The following is a 26,091-nucleotide window of genomic DNA, read 5'->3' as shown; positions in this document are numbered from 1 at the left end:
AGGAGAGAATGGAGTCAGCTAAGAAGAGGAGGATGTCCTCCCCTGTGTGGGAACATTTTCATCTTATTCCTCCCAACAAGGTAAGTAAATTTCTACAGAAGATGTATTTTCATAATACTGACGGTGCAATACAATTTATGTTGAGCGGCTTTACTTTTGTACAAGGTGAAGTGTTTGCTATGTGCCAGGGAGCTGGGATATAACAACAACACCTCATCCATGCTTAGGCACTACAGAGCTTTGCATGAGAATAGGGGGAACACTGATTGTGGAGCAAGACCAGGTGAACCATCAAATGATAATATAGCATGCAGTAATGCTACTAAATGATATAACAATATTATACAATGCAATAAGTGACGTGTGTGATATTTATATTTGTGCTTTGTTTTTGTTGTCTTTCCTCAGGAGAACAATCTCAAATAGATGAAGACCTGGTTAGCATGGTGATTGAGGACTCCCAGCCATTTAGCATTGTGGAGGACAAAGGATTTAAAAGATGTGTTAAATCATTCAATCCTAGCTATGTTCTCCCCACTAAAAAGGTCATAAAAGCAGTGAAAATTTAGTTTTTACAGAATAAAATGTGAACAGGCAGGACTGAGCCTCAGTGTGTAGCTGTCCATACCTCAACGTTACAAAAGCACAACCACTGTCCACACCCCAACCACACCTCACCTCACAGTAAATGATCATTTCCATTTTAAGCATTTCGAAATAATCATTTTCCATACTGCCAGTATAAATATACACAGTATGCTGCCATCACTACAATATACATGTTTTACACACTCCTTTTGTTGTTGACATTTACAGGCTGTGTGCAAACGGCCACACTCTTCAAATTCATGCCAACTAATATTTTTATGTCCAGTAGGTGTCCTACTAGAGCAAATGAAGCTTCAAGAAGCTTTGTGCTGGAGTGAACCAATTGGATGAAAAGCTTCAGTGCTTCATGAAGCTTCATCTGCCCATCACTAATGCAAACACATAACATCCTTATAGAATATGATGTAACACTATAGATCAACTTACCTCAGAATATATAAAGCATATAAACAATTACAGCAACATGATGCAACAAACACAGCAGTGCTACTAATCCAAAATACTCAAAGCTTCATAGAACTGAAACAAACATTTATTTTTAGCTCCATTCTGCTGCTGATACATACTTTAGGCTTCTGAACATTAAACTTGTTGCTGTCTTTCATAGTGTGTAACTTGAAGGCCCTGAGTACTTTCTCCCACACTGAAAACACTGGAATGATAAAATTATTTGAACATTACCTAATAAGACTGATTCAGGACAGACAATTAGTTATTTTAAACTTTTTTAATCTATGTAATTATTGTAGAAAAAGTACTAATTTCTGTGCATGTTTTTTTTTAACTTTGAGTAGCAACTTATACAAAATGCAGCAAGATATTAAAAAAAAAAGTTTATTCATTATAAAATACGCTATATCCGATTTATATTGGTATCGGCAAATGTACAAATTTATGATCATTTATGATATGGTCATCGGTATCGGACATAAAAAGTGGTATCGTGCCATCTCTAACAATAATACTAAATTAATGATATGACAAGAGTAATATAATTGTCAAATACTATCACTAAAAAAACCGTGATTCAAATCTAAATAGTCACTCAGAGCTGCTTTTCCATCCAGTAAAATTACTAAAATACTAACACAATGTAATGAGCAGAGTTGTTCCAAACAGTCGGATTAAAATGACAAGATGAAAATAAAAATACACACCTCACAGTAAATGCACTTGTAGAGTCTTTCTGGGGTGGATCTGTTGGTGTTCTTTCAGGTTACGTGGAGTTTTAAAAGTCTTCTCACACAGGTCACATTTATAAGGTCTCTCCTCAGAGTGGGTAAACGTGACGTTGTAACTGTGTGCCTGGTAAACATAGTTTACCACACTGTACACACTGCACAGCAGTACACATCATGTCTGGTGTGAATGTGTAGGTGTGTATTTCGCCTCCCTATCTGGCTGAAAGTTTTTCCACAAATGTCAGAGTGGGTAACTAGATGACTCTGTAAGCTGCCACTGTGAGTAAAAGCTCTGCCACACTGATCACAGCTTGGGTCTGCAGTCCCTGCTGCACTTTGCTTTAGCTATGGAGCCACTAGCCATTGTAGTTAGGAACTGTGAAACCCATCATAACTTTATATGCAGATCATGTGGTACTGACATTGTCAGATGCCAGCCGGTCATTGCCTGCCCTGCTTCACCCCATCGACAAATTTGGGCATCACTAACCCCTCATATGGAAGCAAATAAGAGATGTGAGATGAACAAAATACAATAAAAAAACTCATCCAAATGACTTCATTCTCAGTTAACGGCCTGTGAAGAACAAACACATACAGTGGTTCCTTTCCTTCTTACTAGGATGGATGCAGAATTATATTATACAGCTGACACAACCTCAGCATTAAATACTGTTATTTTGTATTTTTTCACAGTTAAAGGCTTTTGCTGAATTTACACTTCACACATTTTAATATCAAACTTAGTGTTTGTGTACACCTTGGTCATTATAACCTGACACTGATCAGTGCTGCTCTGACAATCACACTCACATCCATGTAATCATTTAACTGGGATGATCTGGATTTACTGCACAATGCTGAATGTGTCCTTACAGTACAGGGAATAACTCTCTCTGTGTTCCTGTAGAGAAACTCTGGGTTTGTGTGCTGACGAGCATCACTCACAGTAAGATACAAAGGCTCACTCTTAATTTTCCACACATGTGACAAATTCAAAAAGCTGCTGAAACCTTTAGAACATCATAAACTACACATTGTTGTACTCTTTTAGGATGGAACAGTTTTCAGATTTATTTAGTCTTAAAAGGTAAAAGTTGTTTTGCATTTAGGAGAATGTTTAAATAAGTCATACACACAGGAATTACAAAGTCTGTGGCACACCATTAACCTCAAATTTCACTAAACCTAACACTGAAACAATCTTCTGTATGTTGATGTGTGATTGTTATTGCAGTGTCAACTCCTCACGCTGAGTGTTCAGAGGTGAGTCCTCTCATTGTTCTTCAGTAACACTGTTTTCATCAAACAGAGCAGAAATGAACAGACATGAGCATCTCTTTTCTCGGCTCTGTGTGCACAGCGAGGGACTTCTCTCTGCTGAATTTGTGACAAAGTGTTAGTGTTTAGTTTTTCAGTTGGGTTTTATTTAAATCATAACAACAGTCTCCTTCAAGTACTTTACATGGTAAGGTAGACCCTACAACGGGGATCCCCAATCCCCTGACTCTGGTCCAAATCTGGACCCTAAGAGGGTTTTGTCTGGACAGCCAAACATTTTTTCATTTAGTATGTAGTTGGAGATTTTATTCCTTCCTGTAATGTTGTTTTCTAATTCAAACGTGCTTTTACCATTAAAGACCCCCCCCCCCCCCCTTTTTTTTTAACCTGTGTGTATATTTATAGCATCCTCCTTATGCATTTCATGCATGTGTTATTTTCAGACATATGGGGGTTATGTCACAACCCCCTCCCTCATCAGTAATGATCTAGTCCGGTATTCACTTGGGCGTGACTGTTAGGGTTCAATATTGAGGAGGGGTAGAGGAGGTAATCAACTTCCATAATAACAACACTGGTCCGGCCGGGTGGAGTCAAACGATGATTTTAATGACACACGTGGGAAGACCGCCCGCTGTATGCAGACAGCGCCAATCCCCAACTTACAGAGCATAAGCAGGTGTTTTATACCTTTCAGGGCTTAAATTTACTGACGCCCCTAAACGTCACTCAGATACAGTTCATACATAGGTTTCAAAACCACAATGACTTAAGACAGTTTAAAAATAACATTGTCTCCATCTCCACAGCAGATGCTTCCTGTCATCTGACTTTCACTTCCCGTCTGGAAAACCAAACTGTTCCTCTTTTACAGAGACAATTTTAGAGCTACAAGCAAACATGATTAACCTTTCACCTATAAATGAGATAAAGTCTACTGTGTGTTTGTGTCAGCATGAACTGCACTCAGTTTCAACTTGTAACCTTTTCCACCAGACAGAAGGCCAGCACATACACATTTCAGATTATAACAAATATTCAAAAGCATTTAAGATTATAGATTCAACTCAACAGTTTAAAATGGTTATAACTGCACCTGTAATAAAGGCTAATTGGGTACCAATATGTTTAAACATCTGAATACAACATCAATACTGCAGATTGTATTATTAATGCAATGGTAATGATGATGATGATTATTAACAATAGCAGTAAAATATATTTCTAATTGCTCACATGACTTAGCCAATTAACCAATACCTATCTATTATATGTCAGCTGACCTATCTATGAAGATTTAACTGGTTCATTTGAATTTTTTTTTGTTTCCTGTCTTGTATTTAAGCAATTTTTACAATGTTTTACTATGACCCTGATGAAGGCCACAAGCCGAAACGCGTTGGTCAATTATTAAAGTTGTTCATCTTCCCTCAAGTGTTGCTGGAGTTCCTGCTTTGTGAATTCTTTCATCCTCTCCATGCACCTTGGAAACAGGTGAAGTTGTGCCAGAAAATTTTTGCGGAGATTTTATTCCTGCCATCTGTTGTGGGCAACTCAGGTTGAATTTCTTCAGCTGGCTCAGGAAGTACATCCTCTGCTTGGCCTTCTTTATAATTATGGTGATGGTGGGCTCCCACTTTAGGTCCTGGGTGATGGTGGTATCCAGGAAGTGGAATGAGTCCACAGTGGTGATGAGGGTGTCAGTCAGGATGATGGGGGGGGCTGTGTGCTTCCTGAAGTTCACAATAATTTCCACTGTCATTGTTTAGCACCAGGTTGTTGCGGCTGCACCAGGACACCCGACGTTCAACCTCCATCCCGTAGGCAGACTCATCCCTGTCCAAGATGAGTCAATAACAGTGGTGTCATCTGCAAACTTCATTAGCTTGACAGACTGGTGGTTGGAGGTGCAGCAGTTGGTGTACAGCAGGGGTGGGCAACTCCAGGCCTCCAGGGCTGGTGTCCTGCAGATTGTAGATTTGTCCTTGATCCAACACAGCTGATCCAAATGGCTAAATTACTTCCTCAATGTATGTTGTAGTTCTCCAGAGGCCTGGTAATAAACAAATCATTTGATTCAGGTGTGTTGACCCAGGGTGATATGTAAAACCTGCAGGACACCGGCCCTCGAGGCCTGGAGTTGCCCACCCTGGAGTACAGGGAGAAGAGCAGGGGACAATTAGTGGATGACTATGGTGGAGGACTCATTTTCACAGGAAGGAAAGTTTATTTATTAAGCGCTTTTCATAGACAGGTAGTCACAAAGCGCTGTACACAAAGATTAAATTAAACAGTCCGATAAATAGCAAATTATATACACAATATAGAGGTTAAATGTAAATTAAAAATGTAAAAAGCATTGGTCAACAGAAAGCTTGTTTAAACAGTAAAGTTTTTAACTGCTTTTTAAAGGATTCCACAGAGTCAACCAAACGTAGTTGTAGAGGTAGACTGTTCCACAGCGTTGATGCCACAGACTGAAAGGCTCCACCCCCTTTCATCTTCAGTCGTGTTCGGGGAGCAACAAACAAACTCTGAGCCTGTGAGCGGAGACAACGAGCAGCAGTGTATTTTGTGAGAAGCTTGGATAAATAATCTGGGGCCTGGCCATGTACTGCTCTGTACGTTAAAACAATAATTTTAAAGCAAATTCTAAAATCTATTGGGAGCCAATGTAAAGAACATAAAATAGGAGTGATGTGAGCTCGCTTGCAAGAGCGAGTTAGTAGTCTGGCTGCTGCGTTTTGTACAGAGATGATTTATCCAAGCTGGTAAACAGGGAATTACAACAGTCTAAACGTGATGACACACATGCATGGACAATTTTTTCCAGTTCAGCTAAGGAGACCATATGTCGCAGTTTAGAAATGTTCCTTAAATGAAAGAAACAGGAACGAGACAGAGATTTTATGTGTGAGTCAATGCCCACAGAAGAGTCAAATATTACTCCAAGATTTTGAATATTTGGCTTAGCAGAAGAACAGAAAGGGGCAAGAACCTGACTGATTTTAGAATATAGATCAGGAGATGCTATGATCATGGTCTCTGTCTTGTTCATGTTTAAAACAATGTAATTGTTAGAAAGCCAATCAGAAACCTGGGTTGAGCACTGGACTGGGGTGGACAGCGTATCCAGCTGATTAGGCTTAAAGGACATATACAGCTGAATGTCATCAGCATAGAAATGATAAGACAGGTCACTAAAAGACTGAATAATGCAGCTAAAGGAAGCATGTAAAAGAAAATACTAATGGACCCAAAACTGAACCCTGTGGAACTCCGCAGGTTAGGGCAACAGTGTTAGAGGAGAACCTATCAGTCCTAACAGAAAAGGTCCTGTCTGACAAATAGAGATTGAAAATGTGACGTCATTCCGGGGTAAAACCGCAAAGGATTGTGGGTATGAGTGGCAAGCGGTACTAGCGCACGCAGGCTTTCACATGAAAACAGTCACACAGCGATAAAAAGAAACACAAAAAATGGCAAGAAGCTGTTGTATTATTAACTGCAATAGCCAGTCACATGACAGCCACGGGAGGCCGACGGGTAGAGAGATCGGTTTTTATCGGATTACATCGTGGAAGAGAAATTGTTTAAGCCATGTTTCTGAAGTAACAAAGAGCCGACGGATGGCCTGGATTGCAGCCATTCAAAGATCAAATATAACGTCCCAGAACACTCCACCTCACATGTTAGTCTGCTCCAAGCATTCCTTCAAAGGTACGTCTTCAGTTGTACTTATTACGTAATTTATCATAACATAATTGTTGATGTAGGTTACAAATAAGTCTTATATTGATTTGAATCGAATTCATTGTGCTATGCTGCTTTGTTCCCAGGCTAATGTTTGTTGTGTTTTGTAGGAAAACCAGCCTACAAAATGCAGGAATGCATCCAGATGGGCCCCCTCAATCAACCTGGACCGAGTTTAAAGCTGCTACCACAGCCAGATTTGATCGGTTAAGAGAGAGAGCGAGATCAAAACAGCCACAAAAAGTCCCGCATATATGTGTCCAAGTGTTGTATTGATGCAATTAATCTGCCTTCCTGGAAAGCATCATGACCTTCTCCATCACCTGCTGGTTCCACTCCCTCAGCCTTCAGAACAGGAACAGACTGCAGCACACTGCATCAGTGTGCTCTAAAATCATTGGACTGCCTGTCAGAGCTCTGGCACAGGTTTTCAGCCAACAGGCCCTTAGACAAGCAGCCAGAATCATCTATGACCCCTCTCACATTCTTCACCCAGCATTTCAGTGGTTCCCCTCTGGGCAACGCCTCCCTGAATTACGAAACACTTATTTTATTTCTATTAGATCTGAAAAATGTTGTGTAACACTACAACCTGAAATGACAAATAGATTGTGTTTGCCTGTACAGGATCACCTGTTGAGAGAAAAAGAAGAGAAAACAAGCAAAAAACACAAAGCAACATACTAAACACAACACCATCGCATTAATCTAGCTAATTGTAAACAGCAGTAAATACTAAATATTGAATGTTGTTGTGCAGCACGCAGGACCGACAGCGCACAATGTGCTTTGAGGTAGCAGCCAAGAAAGGTGTAGTTTATGTCTATGAACAGTGAACACCTGTGTGCACACCTGTGTGGATCAGCGCGCTTGTATTCAAAAGGTTTCCCCATGTAATGGTCTGCTAGCCGATGTAGAGAGCCATAGCCCTGTCCCACAGGGCATGAAACAGGCATGGAGGAGATCCAGGCTCCAGACATCCAGAGGCCCCAGAGTGCGAGAGCCCAAGGAAGACCACCGGAGGGGCATCCGTGCCACCCTCCTGGGAAGAGCTGAGGAGATCCCCAGACGAGGGGTCACCCAGTAGCCACAGAGCAGAAGCCAGAGGGGGCTGCACTGGCGTGCCCGCCGGCTCTGCCGGCAGCCAGCTGGGCCAGAGTAAGCCGAGCCGCAGGCCCAGAGGCCGGAGGCCTGAGGGCCCCCTTTGCCCCGGAAGAGGCCTGACTGGGCAACAGGCGCCAGGCCCCGCCAAGTAGTCACCGGGAGTGAGCTGGTACATACCTGAGTGCCCAGCCCTGGACACCAAGAACCACCAACGCACCGACCCCTGAGGGCACCAGTCACCGGCAGGGATTGTGGTGAGGGAAGATAGGCCTCCATACTTTGGAGGGCCTGGGAGTTCCCAGAGAGGTGGAGACTAAGACCCGACCTGACATATAGACACAGACAAACAGGCACACACAGACACAAACATGCATTCCCACCCTCATGCACACATATACAAACACTCAGCACTCACCCAACATAAGAATAGACATAAATGAACATGTACACACAATCACACTCCCCAAACATACTCTATACCCCGGGTCCAGGTACCCTCTCCCCCAAAGGGGGAAACGGCACCCAGACCCAAGAGATGTTACCCTTTCCCCCAGGGTGGAGGCAAGCAGACCGCCCCAGGCTCCGCAGCAGTAGGGAGGCCAATTGGACGGCCAACACCTCCTCCCAGCCCTCCTGCCCCGATGGCCAGCAGAGAACGGGGGTGTGTGAAGACCCCATACCTCCCTCCTCCCGCTCATGTGTAGTGTTGCTGCATGTTGTTCTAAAGTGCATTCAAAACAAGGGAGAGCATGGTGCTGCTGCCAGAGAGCAGCAGGTGTTAGCACGGCCCCTCCCGAGAACCCTCAATGTCTACATGGATTTAAAATTGAGAGGTGGGTACCGGCGCCAGAGGTGGGGTTGAATACACAGACCGTCTGGACGCCGTTAACGTGCCCACCCTGAAGGCCCTATATATATATGTGTGTTATTAGAGTGTGAGTAATGCGGATGTCTAAGTTGTGGAATAAAATTGAGGTACAGGTGGCTAGAAGGGGACAGAGGGGAGGGTGGGGGGGAATTCCTCCCCTGCTCCCTGGTGACACACCCGCACCCCAAGGCCCTACTTGTATGGGTGGGTGTGTTGGAGCGGGAAGAGGGAGGCAGCTGGGGATGGGGAGGAAAAGAAGGGAGGGGCAAGATGCCCCTCCCTAGGGCCAGCTGCCACGCTGACCCCAGTAGGCACCCCCGTCCTCTGGCACCCACCAAGGCAAGGGAGCCAGGCCCATCCAGACCGGGGCCTATGGCAGCAGCACCGCCCAGCCCCTCAGGACCCGGGGCAGCCCACCTGACCCCACCGCAGAGGAAACTGTACCCACCCCAACATTCAATCATCTCCCAGACTACACAAGACAATAGACACCCGGGTTAAGTTTATTCTCCACCTCTCCTATGTCTCTCCCCCACCTGCAGAGTGGACTCCTGCAAGGATGGAACAACCTCCATGCCAGTTGAAGAGCCCTTTAGTTAGGCCAATGCACCAGAGGACCCCTGTGCCAGGGCTGAGCCCCGTGCACCCAGCCGCCCACAACCTCTGTGACACACCAACAAGGACCGAAGCCCCCAAGGCCCTGCCAGAGCCCTAGCATGGAGGCGAAGCACCCCCGAACCCCAAGCCCCCACGCCTGCCCCGGATCCACTCAGGGGCAGCCAGGCTACCAGGCCAGTAACCTACGTCCGCTAGCACAGACCCTCCCCCAGCCCTGCTGCACACAGCCACAAGGAGAACACCCTCTAAGAGCAACCAGAGCCACTAACCAGGTTATGACCACAACTCCTGGGTTAAGCCCTCCAGGCATAACTCCAGGGATGATGTTTGAGCTGATAAATGGTAGGTTTGAAATTTCTAGATTATTGCATAGTGCCTGTTCAACATCTAGCAAGGGCTCATCTAAGAAGGTACATTTTAACCATCCTGAGATGAACTGAAGCCTGTTGGCTAAGAAATATTGTTGAAAATTGGGCAGATCTAATCCTCCTTTATCCTTGGTTCTTTGAAGGTTTTTTAAGCTTATACGCGGGGGTTTCTCTTTCCAAAGGAATTTAGAAACAAGATCATCATTTTTATAGTGGCGACCCTTTCCATGGTTGATATGGGTAGAGATTTCCATCTAGTCAGATCGCCTTCTACTTTCTTTAGAAGTGGGATGTGGTTTAATTTAGTTAAGTCTGAAAGCTTAGGAGAGACATTAATACCTAAATATTTAATATTTCCAGATTATAGTGGGGCAGAAGAAGAATTATGGAAGGAGCAGTTAATTGGAAGAACTGTAGATTTTGACCAGTTAATTGAATAATCTGAAACTCTTGAAAACCAGTTTATTAAAGTAATTACCTCAGAAAGGTTGGTTTGTGAGTTTTGGAGACAAAGCAACACATCATCAGCATAGTGACTGATTTTATGTTCTACATTCTTGCATTGTATGCCCTTAATTGTTGTAGCCGTTCTAATTGCTGCTGCTAGTGGTTCAATAAAAATTGCAAACAGTGAAGGGGAGAGTGGGCATCCCTGCCTGGTGCCCCTCAGGAGACAGAAGCTGGAGGATGTTTGGTCATTTGTTCTGATACGAGCTGTTGGGGAATTATATAATATTCTTAGCCAGTTTATGAAAGAGTTTCCAAAACCAAGTCTTTGATGGTGGTGATGGCTCTGTGCTGGTGGGAGTGGGTTGGTGAGGGGATGATGGACCAAAGTGTCTCTATTGTTGGGGAAGGTGGAGGTGTCAAGGCAGTTTGATGGCTCATGAAACCAGCAGTAAAAGTCGTTGAGGGTGTTGGCCAACAGCAAGTCGTCAGTGGAGTGGGGCTGTGTGCTTCCTGAAGCGAAAATCTGCAATTTAAAGATGAATGGGAAAAAAATTGCTCACAGCTGACTAATGAACATTTGCATGCTTAAGAGTTGCACCGACCCCATTTCACCCAAAGTTTAAAATTCTTGCTTCAAATGTCTATGAAACTGTCTCCCACTGAAATGAGAGCCAGCTCTGTCTTGCTGTATGATTTAAGTTACATTGTGTTAAGTTTGTCAAACCTGTTTACTGCACAGTTCAAAGATCTTCTTAATTTTCCTGGATATTTAGTCTTTTTGTGGTGAATTGTTTGTACCTAAATATTCTCCCAAAATAGTTGATTCTGTACCATTCACAGAGAGTTGGGGAATGGCTGCAATCCCAGCATTGTAAGATGGTGAATGATGTACGCTTAGACCCCCTCCTCGATTCAGAGATGGTTCTTCTATTTTCACGTACTTCTTCAGAAGTCACTTGGATGAGTGACGAAGTGTTACCTCCAGATGAATAGAATCAACATTTTGGGATTTACTTACGTGGATGACTGACCATGCATCAAGACACCTTAATGTTGCATGTGCAACAGATGTGGTAAAAAGTATTGCATAATGTTATTGTTAAATTGTATTCTGCTTATAGTTAGTACTTGAAGTGGATTGTCTGTTCAGCAGATGATTTAATGGGTAAATGAATAATTGATCAGGAGTTTCCAGACAAAAATATATATTGCTAAATAAATGTTATATAAAAATGAAAGAAGATATTTCTGTTGGTTCATTTAAACTGTTCAGACCCCAGATTTATTGGATCATGGAGGTAGTGGACCTCCTGCTACTTTAGTTGGGGACCCCTGCCCTACTATAATACATACAAATAAATCCAACAATCCCTTTGGTGACAACGGGAAAGAAAATCTCCCTTTTAACAGGTGACTGAAAGGTGACTGAGGAAGGAATACTCAATGCATCATGGGAAACCCCCAGCAGCCTACACCTATTACAGCATAACTAAGGGAAGATTCAGGGTCACCTGTCTAGTCATAACTATATGTTTTAGTAAAAGGGAAAGTTTTAAGTCTAATCTTAAAAGTAGACACAGGGTCTGCCTCACCAATCCCAACTGGAAGACAGAGGGGCCTAAAAAAGCAGAGGGGCTTGGGAAATCTTTTTGTAGTGTAAGCCTGCTTTAAATTTCTCAATAACTTTATCCCTGACCTGTCTGGTGTGTTCTTTGGGCTTCATGGTGTTTTTGCTCCCAATATTCTCTCAGACAACCTCTGAGGCCGTCACAGAGCAGCTGTATTTGTACTGACATTAGATTACACACAGGTGCACTCTATTTAGTCATTAGCACTCATCAGGCAACGTCTATGGGCAACTGACTGCACTCAGACCAAAGGGGCTGAATAATTATGCACACCCCACTTTGCAGTTATTTATTTGTAACAAATGTTTGGAATTATGTATGATTTTCGTTCCACTTCTCACGTGTACACCACTTTGTGTTGGTCTTTCACGTGGACTTCCAATACAATTGATTCATGTTTGTGGCTGTAATGTGACAAAATGTGGGAAAGTTCAAGGGGGCCGAATACTTTTGCAAGACACTGTATTAGCAAAAGAGAAGAGTGGGTTTACAGGAAACACTGTTAAATGTTCAGTTTCTATGCCATATGCTAAAACAAGTTCTAGAGTGTGATTAACGTGATGGGTGGGTTCTTTTACATTCAAGATCAACGAAAGTGGTCAAGAAAAGATTGAGACCCATCAGACCAGGCAACATTTTTCAATCTCTGCAACATTCAGATTTTAGGGGCAGAATTTGTCTTAAACAACATAAAGCATGGATCCATCCTGCTGCTGGTGTAATAGCGTGGAGATATTTGGTTGGCACAATGTGGGTCCCTTAGTACCAACGGACATCATTTACAGGCCACAGCCTACCTGAGTCTCAGTTAGGGCTGTGCGATATATCGAGTTTTTTAAAAATATCGATATATTTTATACAAGATATAAGATGTGACAATATCCTTTATATCGATATAGTCTATGTTACGTTATAATTATAGTTGTGGAGCCACAAGTTTGCCTCTCTTTCGTCCACTTTTGTCTCTACGCAACGTTACTCGACCTCGCCTCTCTCCTTAACTGAACACAACTCCCCCTCCTCCCCCATCGCTTCACCTGCAGACAGCGACAAGATGGACACGGCAAATCTCCTTTAACGAGTTACTGTGCATCGCCCTGTACAGCGTCAACGTATTAACGAGCTAACCACGCTAACGCCATGCAGCCCAGAGCGGCTGCACAGCCTAAAATCCTTTCATTCTCTTAAAAGTTGACAGCGCGCCTTTTGTATGAATTCTGGTTTTGCTTGATGACCGCGAACCGATTTTATGTGGAACACAGCGCTCAGCAATCTGTCAAAAAATGTTTTAGTACGACTTTGGTAAGCTACGGAGCTGCACCGCTTGATGGATTGTTGGAGCATTAAGGCTACCGATGAGCCTCGCGTAGTAATACGTACTCTGCTTCAATGTAATATTACCGTATTGTGTGTGTATAAGGACCATAAATGGCACCTGTTAAGAAACATGGTTACGAAGATGATTTCAAACTCCAGCCTGTCAGTCACACAGTAGAAGTTGGGAACAGAGCAGCTGTGAAATCTGTCTTTGTTATTATGCTCAGCGTCTGCTAGTTTACATTTTGACTGCACAATTGTGAGCTCTTTGTTATGCCCAAAAACAACAGTTTTCTTTTATTTATGGAGCATTATTATTTAATAAATGCTCTTAATTCATTTTTGAGTAGTTTTTTTCATGTACATCTATGCTGTATGTTGATAAAAGTGCCTGTGTGACATCTGGGACACAGCTTTGACTAAGAACTCTTTTTGTTCTTACTTTAAAAAAAATATTGCGATATATCGAGATATGAATTTTGGGTCATATCGCCCAGCCCTAGTCTCAGTCCAATAGAGCACCTTTGGGATGTGGTGAAATAAGATTCACATCATGGATGTCCAGCTGAAAAATCTGCTGTCATGTCAATATAGACCAACAACTTCTGAAGAGAGGCAGTGCCAACAAAGGAAGCAGTGATAAACGGAGCAAGTCAAACCACAACTTTAAATGATTATTTTCCAAAACTAATCTTTTTTATATCTCAAACACAAATCAGAATTTTTAATACCTACAGCAACTTTGTTAAAATCTAAAAGATTTTAAAGATCTTATTTTTTCATAAATTTCAGGTCAGGATTTTCAGTAAGCTGCAGGAACCCTGTTCAGTGTGAGAACAGCCAAGTCTCCTCCTCTGATAAACCTCCATCTGTGTCACTGAGAACATTTGTCACTTCAGTTTTTGGTTTGATATACAGGAAATGACATCATGGATCACACTTGTAGTCATTAAACTATTTCTTTATTTAACATTTAAAAGTTTGGTTTAACTGTTAAAGGATTTCATAACACAAACAACCTGAACAAAAAAAACCCAACAAAAAATATCTGCAGAACACATGGATCAAAATACATTCAATAAAAACATAATAAGAGGAAACAGATTTTTTGATTCAACTACAGTAGAACAGTTTAGGAAGCTTAAAATGTAACAAGGCACATTTTCATTCATAGCTGCCTCATTAGATGTTTTCAGGAGACTCCACCTGAACTCTGTGGAGCCTGATCTCAAGGGTTTAAGTCTGACCCTGAAACCAGAAGAGGATCTTTCTGTCTCTTCAGATTCACCGTGATCCAGAGATGGGAGTGATTTCAGTCCTGGATGATCACGCTGATGTTTGCATAGAGCAGACAATGAGGTGAATGTTTTGGCACATTGGTAACAGTGAAACAGTTTATTAGTAACGTGGGATTGTTTGTGTTCGGAGTATGAACTGAAATTCCTGAAGCTCTTGCCACACTGGTCACAGCTGTAGTTTCCTTTCATGTGTGTACGTTCATGATAGTTACGATTACCTGATTGTGAGAAGCTTTTGTCACAGTGTCTGCACTTGTATGGTTTCTCTCCTGTGTGGACTAATTTGTGTTTTTTAAGCTGATTTGCAGTAGTGAAGGATGACCCACACTGATCACAGAGATGCTTTTTGACCCCACTGTGAATAAGTTCATGTTGTTTTAACTCACTTGTTGTGGGGAAGCCTCTCCCATATTCTTTGCAGTAGTTCGTGTGTCTACGTTGATGTCTTTTTAGGGTGATTTGATATCTGAAACTTTTCCCACAAAAGGTCACAATGAAAGTGTTTCCCACCACCACAGCGATGACAGGGTTGAGAACTGGATCCAACTGTGTCGCTCTGCTTCTAAACAAAGACACAAAGACAGCGTAAGTCAGTCCTTCAACATTTTTATTGCGAACGTCGCCTGAAAAACAAAAAACAAAACATCATCTGTGTCAACATCCAGGACTAAGAAAAGACAAGACATAAAATAACATCCATTTACTGTTTGCTTTATAATACTCAGCTTAATGTGTTGCAAAAACTATAATAGGCAAGGCAAGGCAAGTTTATTTGTATAGCACAATTCAACAACAAGGTGATTCAAAGTGCTTTACAGAGACATTAGAAACAAAAACAAATAAAAAGCATGATTTAAAATTGATTAAAACAAGCAAACAAACTAACTAATTAACAAACAAACAAACAAAACAGTATATAAAATCAAAACAGATAAAATCAGAACAGTAGATAAAATCAGTAGTTAAAGTGTAAGTTTTGAGTGCGGATTTGGTGCTTTAGAAACAATTAATAGAAACAATACTACAGTAACACTAATGTAATTCTCAACTGCTACCACTAAAATACTGTAATTCAAATCTGAATAATCACTCAGAGCTGCTTTTCCATGCAGCAAACAGTTGTTTCTGACAGTCAGAGTAAAATCACAAGATAAAATACAAAATACATACCTCACAGTAACTGCACTTGGAAAGTCTTTCTGGTGTGGATCTGTTGGTGTCGTCTCAGGTAATGTGGCGTTTTAAAAGTCTTCTCACACAGGTCACATTTATAAGGTCTCTCCTCAGAGTGGGTAAACATGTGATGTTGTAACTCTGAGCCTGTTAAACATAGTTTATCACACTGATCACAGCAGTATACATCATGTCTGGTGTGAATGCGTCGGTGAGTATTTCTGTACCATACATGGCTGAAAGTTTTTCCACAAATGTCACAGCTGTATGCCTTAATTCCAGAGTGGGTAACTAAATGACTCCTTAAGCTGTTACTGTGAGCAAAAGCTCTGCCACACTGATCACAGCTGTACGCTTTAACTCCACTGTGGATGAGTTGGTGTCTTTTTAGGGCTTTCTTCCAGGAAAAAGACTTTCCACACAAGTCACAGCTGAACGGTCTCTCTCCAGTGTGGATGACCTGATGGATTTGTAGTGAATACTTCTTAAGAAAATCCTTCCCACACTCTTCACAGCTGTATGGTTTAACTCCACCGTGGAGGAATTGGTGTATTTTTAAGCTTCCAGACTGTGTAAAAGACTTCCCACAGTCGTCACAGCTGAATGGTCTCTCTCCACTGTGGATGAGTTGGTGTCTTTTTAGGGAAATCGCCCAGGGAAAATCTTTCCCACACTCGTCACAGGTGTATTTCTTCTTCCCCTTTGTTCTGTGAGGTTTGTCGGCCTCCTGAGAGCACCGACTTCTCACTCCATATTGGTCCTGCAGTGACAGATATACAAACACAGGCAGTGAGTGAAATGTAGGGCTGGGCATCGTCACTGATTTCGATTCGGGGAAATTTTGCCCCAGACAATCAGAAATATTAGAATTCTGATCACTACCTATCAGTACATATCCATATTTTATATTTCTAAAACGAAAGCTGACTCTTGTGAGACTGAGAGAGAAATATTCTGCAGTGGATCAAACACGAAAGAAAACCATGAATCAACATATGAACATTACCTGATGCTGCTGAAGTGAAGCAGAGCAAAGTTACAGAGGGTTTATCAGAGGCACAGCTAAACGTTTTGCATAATTTTAAAAAGTTTACATTTGTTCTGTATTGAACAGCAGAAATGAGGTTTTGTTGCTGGAAGGGAAAAAAAGGAAGAAAGAAACAAAACCAAAAAAGAAACAGCGCCCGACAGCGCTGTAAACAACAGTCTTCTTTTGCTGCTGGTTCAGTCAATTATGTTTGGAGAGTGACAAAACCTGCAGCTTCAGAATCTAGCGCCAAAAAAGATGTAAACATAAGAGGCGGACCCGCCGACACATCAGAATCAGTGAGCTGCTGGCTTTCAGCCCCGACGTCTTTGTTTACGTCTTTGTGCAGAATCCGTGTAACTGCTCTCATTTACTGTTTTAGCTGTTTGGTGGTTGTTGAAATTTTGAGACTCTGGCGTTTCGGGTAAAATTTATTCATATTTAAAAATCGTTTCAGGATTTTAATAAATCAATATCACGTTATCCAACCTAGAATCGATTTTAATCGATAATCAAAACCTTCCCCCAGTGAAATGCAGTCGTGGAACAAACTGTCATTACTTTTCAACACAGTTCTCTTTGGTGACATCTGCTGGTCAAAATATGAAGCGCAGCTTGAATCTACAAATTATAATGAAGCGCTTCATTATGTTTAATATCATGTGACAGTTCTGTCTGATATATCGGGCTGCTGTTGTGGTGCTTTGCACATGTATTTTTTGTGTGATTAAAAAGGTTTTGAAATTTGATGAATAAATAATTTTGATGAATATCCTTATGGTGGTAGACTTCTGCAGGCACAAGCATTCTCCACTGCAACCACTGAACATCCAAGGTATGGACATTGAGGCTGTGGACAGCTACAGGTACCTTGGTGTTCATCTGAACAACAGACTGGACTGGACTCATAATTCAGACGCCCTCTACAGGAAAGGGCAGAGAAGGCTGTACCTGCTGCAGAGACTCAGGTCTTTTGGAGTGGAGGGCCCACTCCTGAAGACCTTCTATGACTCTGTGGTGGCCTCTGCTATCTCTTATGGTGTGGTCTGCTGGGGCGGCAGCATCTCTGCTGGGGACAGGAAGAGACTGAACAGGCTGATCCGAAGGGCCAGCTCTGTTCTTGGATGCCCTCTGGACCCAGTGGAGTTGGTGAGTGACAGGAGAATGGCGGCTAAGCTGTCATCACTTTTGGACAACATCTCCCACCCCATGCAGGAGACTCTTGACAGCACTGAGCAGCTCCTTCAGTGGGAGACTGCGGCACCCACGGTGTGGGACGGAGAGATTTCACAGGTCTTTCCTCCCCACTGCTGTCAGACTCCACAACAAAGACTTTAACTGATCAAACACATCCACAAACGTGCAATAATCTTTTCTGGCATCGTTGTATTTTTACTCAGTTGTATACAGCATTTGTATTCTATTTTTATCTTATTGTATATTTTATTCTATTTTATTCTACTGTATATAGTATTTTATTTTATTCTATTCTGTACAGTTGTGTACTGTATTTATTCTTATTGTATTCTAATTTTTGCTTCATAACTTTTGCACTGTCCACTTCCTGCTGTGACAAAACAAATTTCCCACGTGTGGGACTAATAAAGGTTATCTTATCTTATGTCAACATGTGCTATGGTGTGGTCTCCCTTTGCTTGTGACTTCTTGATGTTTGTAAACATAATAGGTATAAAATAAAATCATAGCATACAATAAAATACAACACAGTCATATAACAGGTTGGGAGGATGAGAGTTTTAGACGTGACTGATTATTTGGTGAAACTGTGATATTTTCCTCACCTTCTGTGTTGAGCTCATTGTTTCCTCTGTAGTGACTCAGCTGAGTCCAGATGGCTGAAAATGTTCCTCTGCTGCTCCGTCAGACTCTTCTCCTCCTGCTGATCAGCTGGGACACAAAACAGATCTTTGTTAGGCTCCACACTGCACTGAAGAGTCAAAGTGTCTCATATGTTCATCTGACAACACAAAGTACAAATTTCACTCTGATTGGTTGCAGAAATCTTGTGAGACGTGTTGTGCTGCAAAGTGAGGAAACTCTCAGTCACTTATACTTCAGGAGGAACTTTGTGACATTGGCTCTAATATTGTAAGCAGCCCTTTACTATGACAGGGCTAGGAAGTCCTATTTGAAGGTTTGGGAGAAGGACCATGTTAAAGGTGGATTGGGGTTTATACACTTTGTTATGATACAGGTAAGGCTGTGAGAGCCTGAGAAGGTGTCCTGAATGAACCTCTAAAACCAGTTTTCAGCTAACGACTCTGCTTCAGTCTGGAAAACAGCAACTACGAGTTTAAAGACTCCATCAACAATTCACACCCAGCAACAGCCTGAACAGCTCCTCCTGTGGTTACCCCCCCACCCCCCCACCCCACACTTTCAACTGCTTCAGCCCCCCACCATTCATAATAACAGGGGCCCATACCTGATCACCACTTCACAAGTCTCTCCAGCCCCAATGATGCCTCTCTCCAAACTCCACCATCCCCCAAAGTTTGATTCTGTTCATCTGGAAGTTTTCAGTGGGAGAAATTTTTATCACTGATCCAGGTGACTTCTTCAGTCTCAGCTGACTCCAACCTTATAAACACCACATTTACATAATGACTGAAACTAGCACCACTGAAGGAACAATGGCCTGGGAGGTCAGTTCCTTCGTCATTAATATGCAAATTCTCATGACCATTGATCAACAACCAGCTATTTGACAAATGCTGTGATTGCAGCCATTCCCCAAACTGTTCGTGAAAGGTACTCATGGTCATTGATCAATGAGCTTTTATCAGTGAAAAGACTTTTCTGCTCCAACTTCTCCCAGCATGCTGAGCTAATGATTAGTTGGTGTTTTTCTCCAAACACTCTCTCACTCTTCTCTCAACGTGTTCACAATAAACTGTGAACAGACAGAGGAGAGCAGCAGAAGACCTCATTCAGGAGCTAAACTCAGCACGAACTGAACTCACAGTAAAGTTAGCTCGGTGCTTACCTTTAGATGAGCCCACAAACCGAGAGAAACTCCGTGATGAAGCTGGAACTCTTTCCAAACACAGGAAACAGATCAGGGAGCAGAGACCCACGTGGTTCACGCTGATCTCAGCTACGATCCAGGAGACAAGGGTGGGCGGATCGATGCAGATATCGATCCAGACATTGGTAGTGGTTTATTCTTTACTCGCTGTGGATGAAAAAGCAGCTCTGTCTGTGCGAACACCTCCTCTCATGTGGTAGACGCACTTTGCCCCGCCCCCTTCTTCCTGCCCTGCTGGGATTTGTTACTGTGAGGTCACGTGACTCGGCTGCGCACAGAAAATGCATTTTTGCTGCAGAGAGAGTGGTGATGGGATTTCTGGCTCTTTTTAGAGAACCGGCTCTTTCGGCTCGACTCACTAAAAAGAACCGACTCTTTCGACTCCGAACCGGCTCTTCAGGTTGTTTTGTTGCCTTAATTAATTTATTATTAACAATAATATAAAATTATGCTGAAAAGTAATTACTAATGTAAAAACAAGTAGTTTTATTTATATATGTTTTTATATAAATATATGTGGTGGCCCCTAGAGACAAAGCACGTACAAACTCCAAAACACATAATACAAAAAACAAATATTTACATTTCGACTTTTAACTATTTAAATGTTCAGCTTTTTCCTTTTAAAGAAATTTAAAGTGAAACAACACAAAACACTGCAAACCACAACACAATTAAATATAAATTAAAATATGAAAACAAAAAGAAGATGCATATTCTCTGTCATATGGACCTGCATGAATAAACTTTCTGAATCCTTTATCATCTGCAACTGAAAATAGTTGTGGATGATTACTATACCTTTCTAATGTGACGTTGTTGTCCCTGGCTCTCTCTCTCTCTCTCTCCCTCCCGCTCTGTTCCTGTGCTACTGCGACTGTAACTACCGCCCCTCCCCCCTCTGCCCAGCGCAAAGCACAAGGCTCGTGAGAGAAAGAAAAAACAAACAAACCACGGCTCGCAATAAGTAGCCGGCTCGCGTCGTTCACGTCAAAGATCGGGCTCTAAGAGCCATTTCGTTCGCGACCGACACATCACTAAGACAGAGAGAAAGAGGAGCAATGTGTGGAGATATTTTATGGATGTAAATGAAAATGCTGGAGAACAGCTGGAAGGCATGTCAGCGCCTAAAGCCAGAGGGGACCACAACAAGCTGTAGAGTTCAACTTTCAGCTCGTTTGTTTGCAGGGTTGTAAAATGGGCAGCATAGTGGCTCAGGCCTGACAGGAGGAATGAGCCACTCAGCCTCTTCCTGTGAGCAGTTTGCATGTTCTCCTTATATTTCTCAGTTTTCTGTGGGTACTTTTTCAGCTATCCAAAAACATGCACCTGAACTGGAAACTCAAAGTGAAAAGCTGACTTAGTTTGAAAATAAAAGAGATCATTTAAAGATTTAACCAATGCTAATTTTTGATTTTATCCAAAACATGTCTAGTTGATGGTAAAGGACTGAACAGGTCTCCAGTAAATCTAATCAACTTCTACATGGATGTTTTACTGGATAGATTTGACACAAAGGAGCACAGTAGTTCCATAACCCAGTTGTCCTCCAATAATTTCCACCTACACTGATATGATTTTTAGGTTGATTCCACATCCTTTCTGTCACTCCTCAGCGTGCTGAAAACGTAAAGATAGCAACAAAAAAAAAAAGATCCCTGCTGGGATTTGAAACTAGGATCGCTCTCAATCATTTTAACGAGTTTGTTTGCAGAGAGTGTCAGGAATTCATCAGAGGTGGCGATGACATCCTCGAAATGGTTCAGTATGAAGAGGAAGGCCTTAGCTGTGGGTTGTAGTAGAGGTCTGTAAACCCCCAGATGCCGATGCAGTTCTGTGGGGCCATTTGCTTCTCCCAGAAGTCGCTGCAGGCTTGTGCGATACCTGTTATTCCAAACCTGTCTGCTGCTATTAAAAGCTCTTGCACATTATCTGTTCTCACAGGAAGAACCCCAGTGTAGACACATTCAATGATGAGCTCTATGGTACCAGGTGTCATATCGGCAATGTCAACGACCCGACAGTCTGGGGCTGAGCAGTTCACAAAGAGAGCTCTGTGAGATGAGGGGAAAAAGTATTAATATGATATCTTCCCTTATTTACTTCCCTGCGCAAAGACCACAGCATCACTGTTTTACCAGCTGATAAGGGAAGATGCACCGTGGTCCTAAACACTACAGATTACCACACAAAGATCACTACTCTCCTCAGTGACAACAATACCTACGAAGCCTTAAAGCGAGACCCCACAAGCAGCTACAAAAAGAAAGTTATAGCTTGCCTTCAAGACTTGGAAAAGGACAAAATCATTGACCGCCTTACTTATCACCGCCTTTACCCAGGGGATGCCATACCCTGCATTTACGGACTTCCAAAAATCCACAAGGAAGCTGTCCCACTCAGACCCATAGTCAGTAGCATAAACTCAGCCACTTATAACATTGCAAAACATCTTGCTACCATCCTTGCTCCTCTCGTGGGGAACACCCCACACCACATCAAGAACTCCACCGACTTCACTGACAAGGTCCAGAAACTTACCCTGGATCCAGATGAAACCATGGTGTCCTTTGATGTAGTCTCTCTCTTCACGTGCATACCCACCACGGAGGCCGTGGAGACTGTCAGAAAACGACTACAAGAAGACAACTCCTTGGAGGACATGACCAACTTCACACCCGATCAGATCTGCACACTGTTAGACCTCTGCCTCACCACTACATATTTCAAATACAACGAAGGCTATTACAGACAAAAACATGGCTGTGCTATGGGCTCCCCCGTGTCACCTATTGTAGCCAACCTTTACATGGAGGAAGTGGAAAGGAAGGCTCTTGGCTCTTTCAAAGGAAGAGTACCCAGCCACTGGTACAGATATGTAGACGACACCTGGGTCAAAATCAAGACACAAGAAGTGGAATCCTTCACTGCGCACATCAACGCTGTGGATAAAAACATCAAGTTCACCAGGGAAGACACAAAGGACGACTGTTTGCCTTTCCTGGACTGCGCTGTGCACATTGAAGAGAATGGCAACCTCAACATCGAAGTTTACCGGAAGCCCACACATGGACCAGTACCTCCTGTTTGACTCCCATCACCCTCTGGAACACAAACTTGGAGTAATTAGGACCCTACACCACCGGGCAGAACATGTTCCCTCTAAGCCTGAAGGGAAAAAGAAGGAACACACACATGTAAAGGAAGCACTCAAAACGTGCGGCTATCCTAAATGGGCGTTCTTAAAGTCAGCAAAGAGGCACAGAAAAGAAGATCAGACACCAGCGAGGGAGGATAAGAAGGACAGACGCAACAACATTGTCATCCCCTATGTAGCCGGTGTATCAGAGAAACTCAGGAGGGTTTTCTCCAAGCATGACATCCCGGTGTACTTCAGACCCAGCAACACACTCAGACAAAAACTGGTTCACCCGAAAGACAAAACGCCAAAACACAGACTTAACAATGTGGTGTATGCTGTACAGCAGCGAGGAATGCCCAGACCTTTACATTGGAGAGACCAAACAGCCACTTCACAAGTGCATGGCACAACACAGAAGAGTCACCTCCACAGGACAAGACTCAGCAGTTCATCTGCATCTTAAGGTCAAAGGTCACTCTTTCGAGGATGCCAATGTTCACATTTTGGACAGAGAGGACAGATGGTTTGAAAGAGGAGTGAAAGAAGCATCTATATCCACTGTGAGCGACCATCTTTGAACAGAGGCGGTGGTTTACGACACCAACTCTCTGCCATCTATAATCCAGTTTTGAGATCCCTCCCCAGACGCCTTAAGGCCCACTCACATCCTGGGCCATCTGACCTCAGGAATTCGCATGATAAGGTGGGGCCAGGTTTCACAATGAACTCATCCAAAACTCTGGCTGATTGGGACCCACACCCAGTTTCATAATAAGAATAAGGTTGAAAATGGTTTATCTTTTCATTCTTTCCCAACCTGGAAGCAACATGAGGCAGCTCGTGTATCGATGTTAGCAAACAAAGGCGTCTAGCAGCTGTGAGACGAGCTGATATCCAGTTCTCTTCCATCTCCAAATATCTGTTGGTGCTCCAGACATTTTCATTCCGGTAAGTTCTAAATATGTTCATATCACTCTGTATAGCCAATTAGTTTTATTTACGATGCGCTCTGAGCTCATAGCAAATTAGAACAAACATCCTACTGAGGGATTTTGCAGAACTACCTTCTATTTATAGAGATGTTAATTATTTGGCATTATTGCAGCAAACCAGCCTATGAAATGGATGAAACATCATGACTGAGTTCCAGCGCTACACAAGGGACCTGCTTCAAACAAACCACCATGCAATCAGATTACTACTTCCATGTGAGGGTGAAGAGGTGACCCTTCTGGATAAGATGGTGAAGGTTTGCTGCATTTGGTGAACAGTGTGATAATAAAACCAGGGAAAATGAAACCTGCTCCTGTTGGCTAAATGATCTTTGCCTTCTTGCAGATTTTAAGGTTGACCGGTGCCTTAAACCTTCTAATTTTGGAGATGTTGCTTCTGCTCAGTTACATCACTTCGCAGATGCAAGCGAGGAGGGTTATGGCACAGTCACTTATCTGTTGTTGCGCAGCACCCAGAATCAAGTGCATTGTGCGTTTATAATGGGTAAAGCAAGAGTGGCTCCATTGAAACAAACTTCCATTCCTCGCATGGAGTTGACAGCTGCCTTAGTTGTGAGTAGAATGGATAAGATGTGGAGAAAAGAGCTGCAAATGCATTTGCAGGAGTCAGTATTTTGGACTGATAGTACCTCGGTGTTAAAGTATATCAGAAATGAAACCTCAAGGTTTAAAGTATTTGTAGCAAACCGGGTGACCGAGATACTTAAAGTGTCCAAACCTTCTCAGTGGAGATATGTTAATACATCATGCAATCCTGCTGATCTAGCTTCTAGGGGAGTTAAGGTGCAATCCTTTTTGAAGAATGATTCCTGGTTGACAGGGCCAAAGTTTCTTGTTGAGCCAGAAATTAATTGGCCAGTGAACCTTGATTTTGGGAAGATCTCTTTAAATGATCCAGAGATTAAAATGGCCGTTTTAGTTAATGCTGTTGATGCAAATGAACACAAGAGTGCATCAATCAGGGACATCAAGAAGGCCTACAGAAAGCTGGCTTTGCAGTTACACCCCGACAGAAACCACAACGACCCGCAAGCCCTGGACAAGTTCGCAGACTTGGGGGCAGCCTATGAGGTCCTCTCAGATAAGGAGAAAAGGAAACAGTATGACATGTATGGAGAGTACGGGCTCAAAGAGGGTCACCACAGCTTTCACAGCGATATCTTCTCCAGTTTCTTTGGTGACTTTGGGTTCATGTTCGGTGGCAACCGACAGCAACAGGACAGGAATATTCCCAGAGGAAATGACGTAATACTGGACCAGGAGGTTACACTGGAAGAAGTGTGCTCTGTGAACTTTGTGGGTGGTGAACGTGAGTTGAAAGAGGCAGTGGAAGGATGGAATTGGGCACAGATTCATGAGATGCTGCTGCAAAAGGGCATAAAGTGGATTTTTAATCCTCCTGCTGGTTCCCATCATAGCGGTGTTTGGGAACGTCTCATAAGGTCTGTCAGGAAGGTGTTAAATTCCATCTTGAAAGTGCAGAATTTGGACGAAGAAGACCTTTGGTTATTGGTCTACTGTTCACAATAGCCTCTGCCTCACAAAGAACTGTACAAAGCCTCTAATGATTTGGAGGCCTTGACTCCTAACCATCTGTTGCTGCTTAAGACCAAGCCATTGATACCACCAGGAGTGTTTCAGAAGGGGGACGTGTATGAACGACGTCGATGGAGGCAAGTACAGTACATGTCTGACCTGTTCTGGAAGCGCTGGGTTAAGGAGTACCTGCCCCAGCTTCAAGAGCGTCAGAAGTGGCAGAGAATCAGACGGAACTTCATCCCTGGGGATGTGGTTATCGCTGTCGATGATACTGCGCCTCCTAACTCTTGGGTGACTGGAAGGATTGTGGAAGCAATTTCTGACGGTAAAGGACTTGTACGTCAGGTTCGTGTTAAAACAAAGACTGGTTGTTTGGACAGGCCGATCACTAAAGTGTCTTCTACAGGAAGCAGAAGAGTCATAAAGATTGACTTTTTCAAATGTCTTAATGTATTAATGTGTATTTCATTATTTTGAATTAAAAATTGTATCTTTGAATGTTTGATAAAGGATAGATCATGTTTCTCAATATGTCTCCTACATGGTAAGCATGATGTAATTATTGCTTTAAAATAATTAGGGGCCGGTATGTAGGAGCCATATGAGTTGTTCCTTTTTGATTAAGTGGGTTGGTTTAAATGGACTCACTGTATTGGTGCACGGGTGTGGGGTG

The 26,091-nt window shown here is 42.7% G+C and overlaps 1 protein-coding gene and 1 pseudogene across 2 annotated transcripts in view; both read right to left on the bottom strand.

The window, feature by feature from the left end:
* Nucleotides 1-19,838, bottom strand: part of LOC148101104 (uncharacterized) — a 164,441-nt pseudogene extending 144,603 nt beyond the window's left edge. The window contains exons 1-2 of the transcript XR_015719593.1: nt 19,683-19,838; nt 18,478-18,583 (exon numbers count right to left, since the gene is read on the bottom strand). The product of XR_015719593.1 is annotated as an uncharacterized LOC148101104 (transcript). The remainder of the gene's footprint in view (nt 1-18,477; nt 18,584-19,682) is intronic.
* Nucleotides 14,886-16,462, bottom strand: LOC148101105 (uncharacterized). Its single transcript, XM_087845696.1, has 2 exons — nt 15,646-16,462; nt 14,886-15,037 (listed from the first exon to the last, which is right to left on the bottom strand). The coding sequence occupies exon 1, from the start codon at nt 16,460-16,462 to the stop codon at nt 15,647-15,649; it is 816 nt and encodes a 271-aa protein (XP_087701822.1). The 3' UTR covers nt 14,886-15,037; nt 15,646.
* Nucleotides 19,839-26,091: the final 6,253 nt, after the last annotated feature.

Source organism: Neolamprologus brichardi, chromosome 9 (genome assembly GCF_056152115.1).
Source record: "Neolamprologus brichardi isolate AB-2024 chromosome 9, ASM5615211v1, whole genome shotgun sequence".
NCBI classification, from domain to species: domain Eukaryota; kingdom Metazoa; phylum Chordata; class Actinopteri; order Cichliformes; family Cichlidae; genus Neolamprologus; species Neolamprologus brichardi.
The sequence above is the reverse complement of the archived record's forward strand: the minus strand, read 5'-3'. Positions and strand labels throughout refer to the sequence as shown.

Coding starts and splice junctions, on each gene's coding strand:
- LOC148101105 (XM_087845696.1), bottom strand. CDS start 16,462: ATGCCCAGCCCTACATTTCACTCACTGCCTGTGTTTGTATATCTGTCA.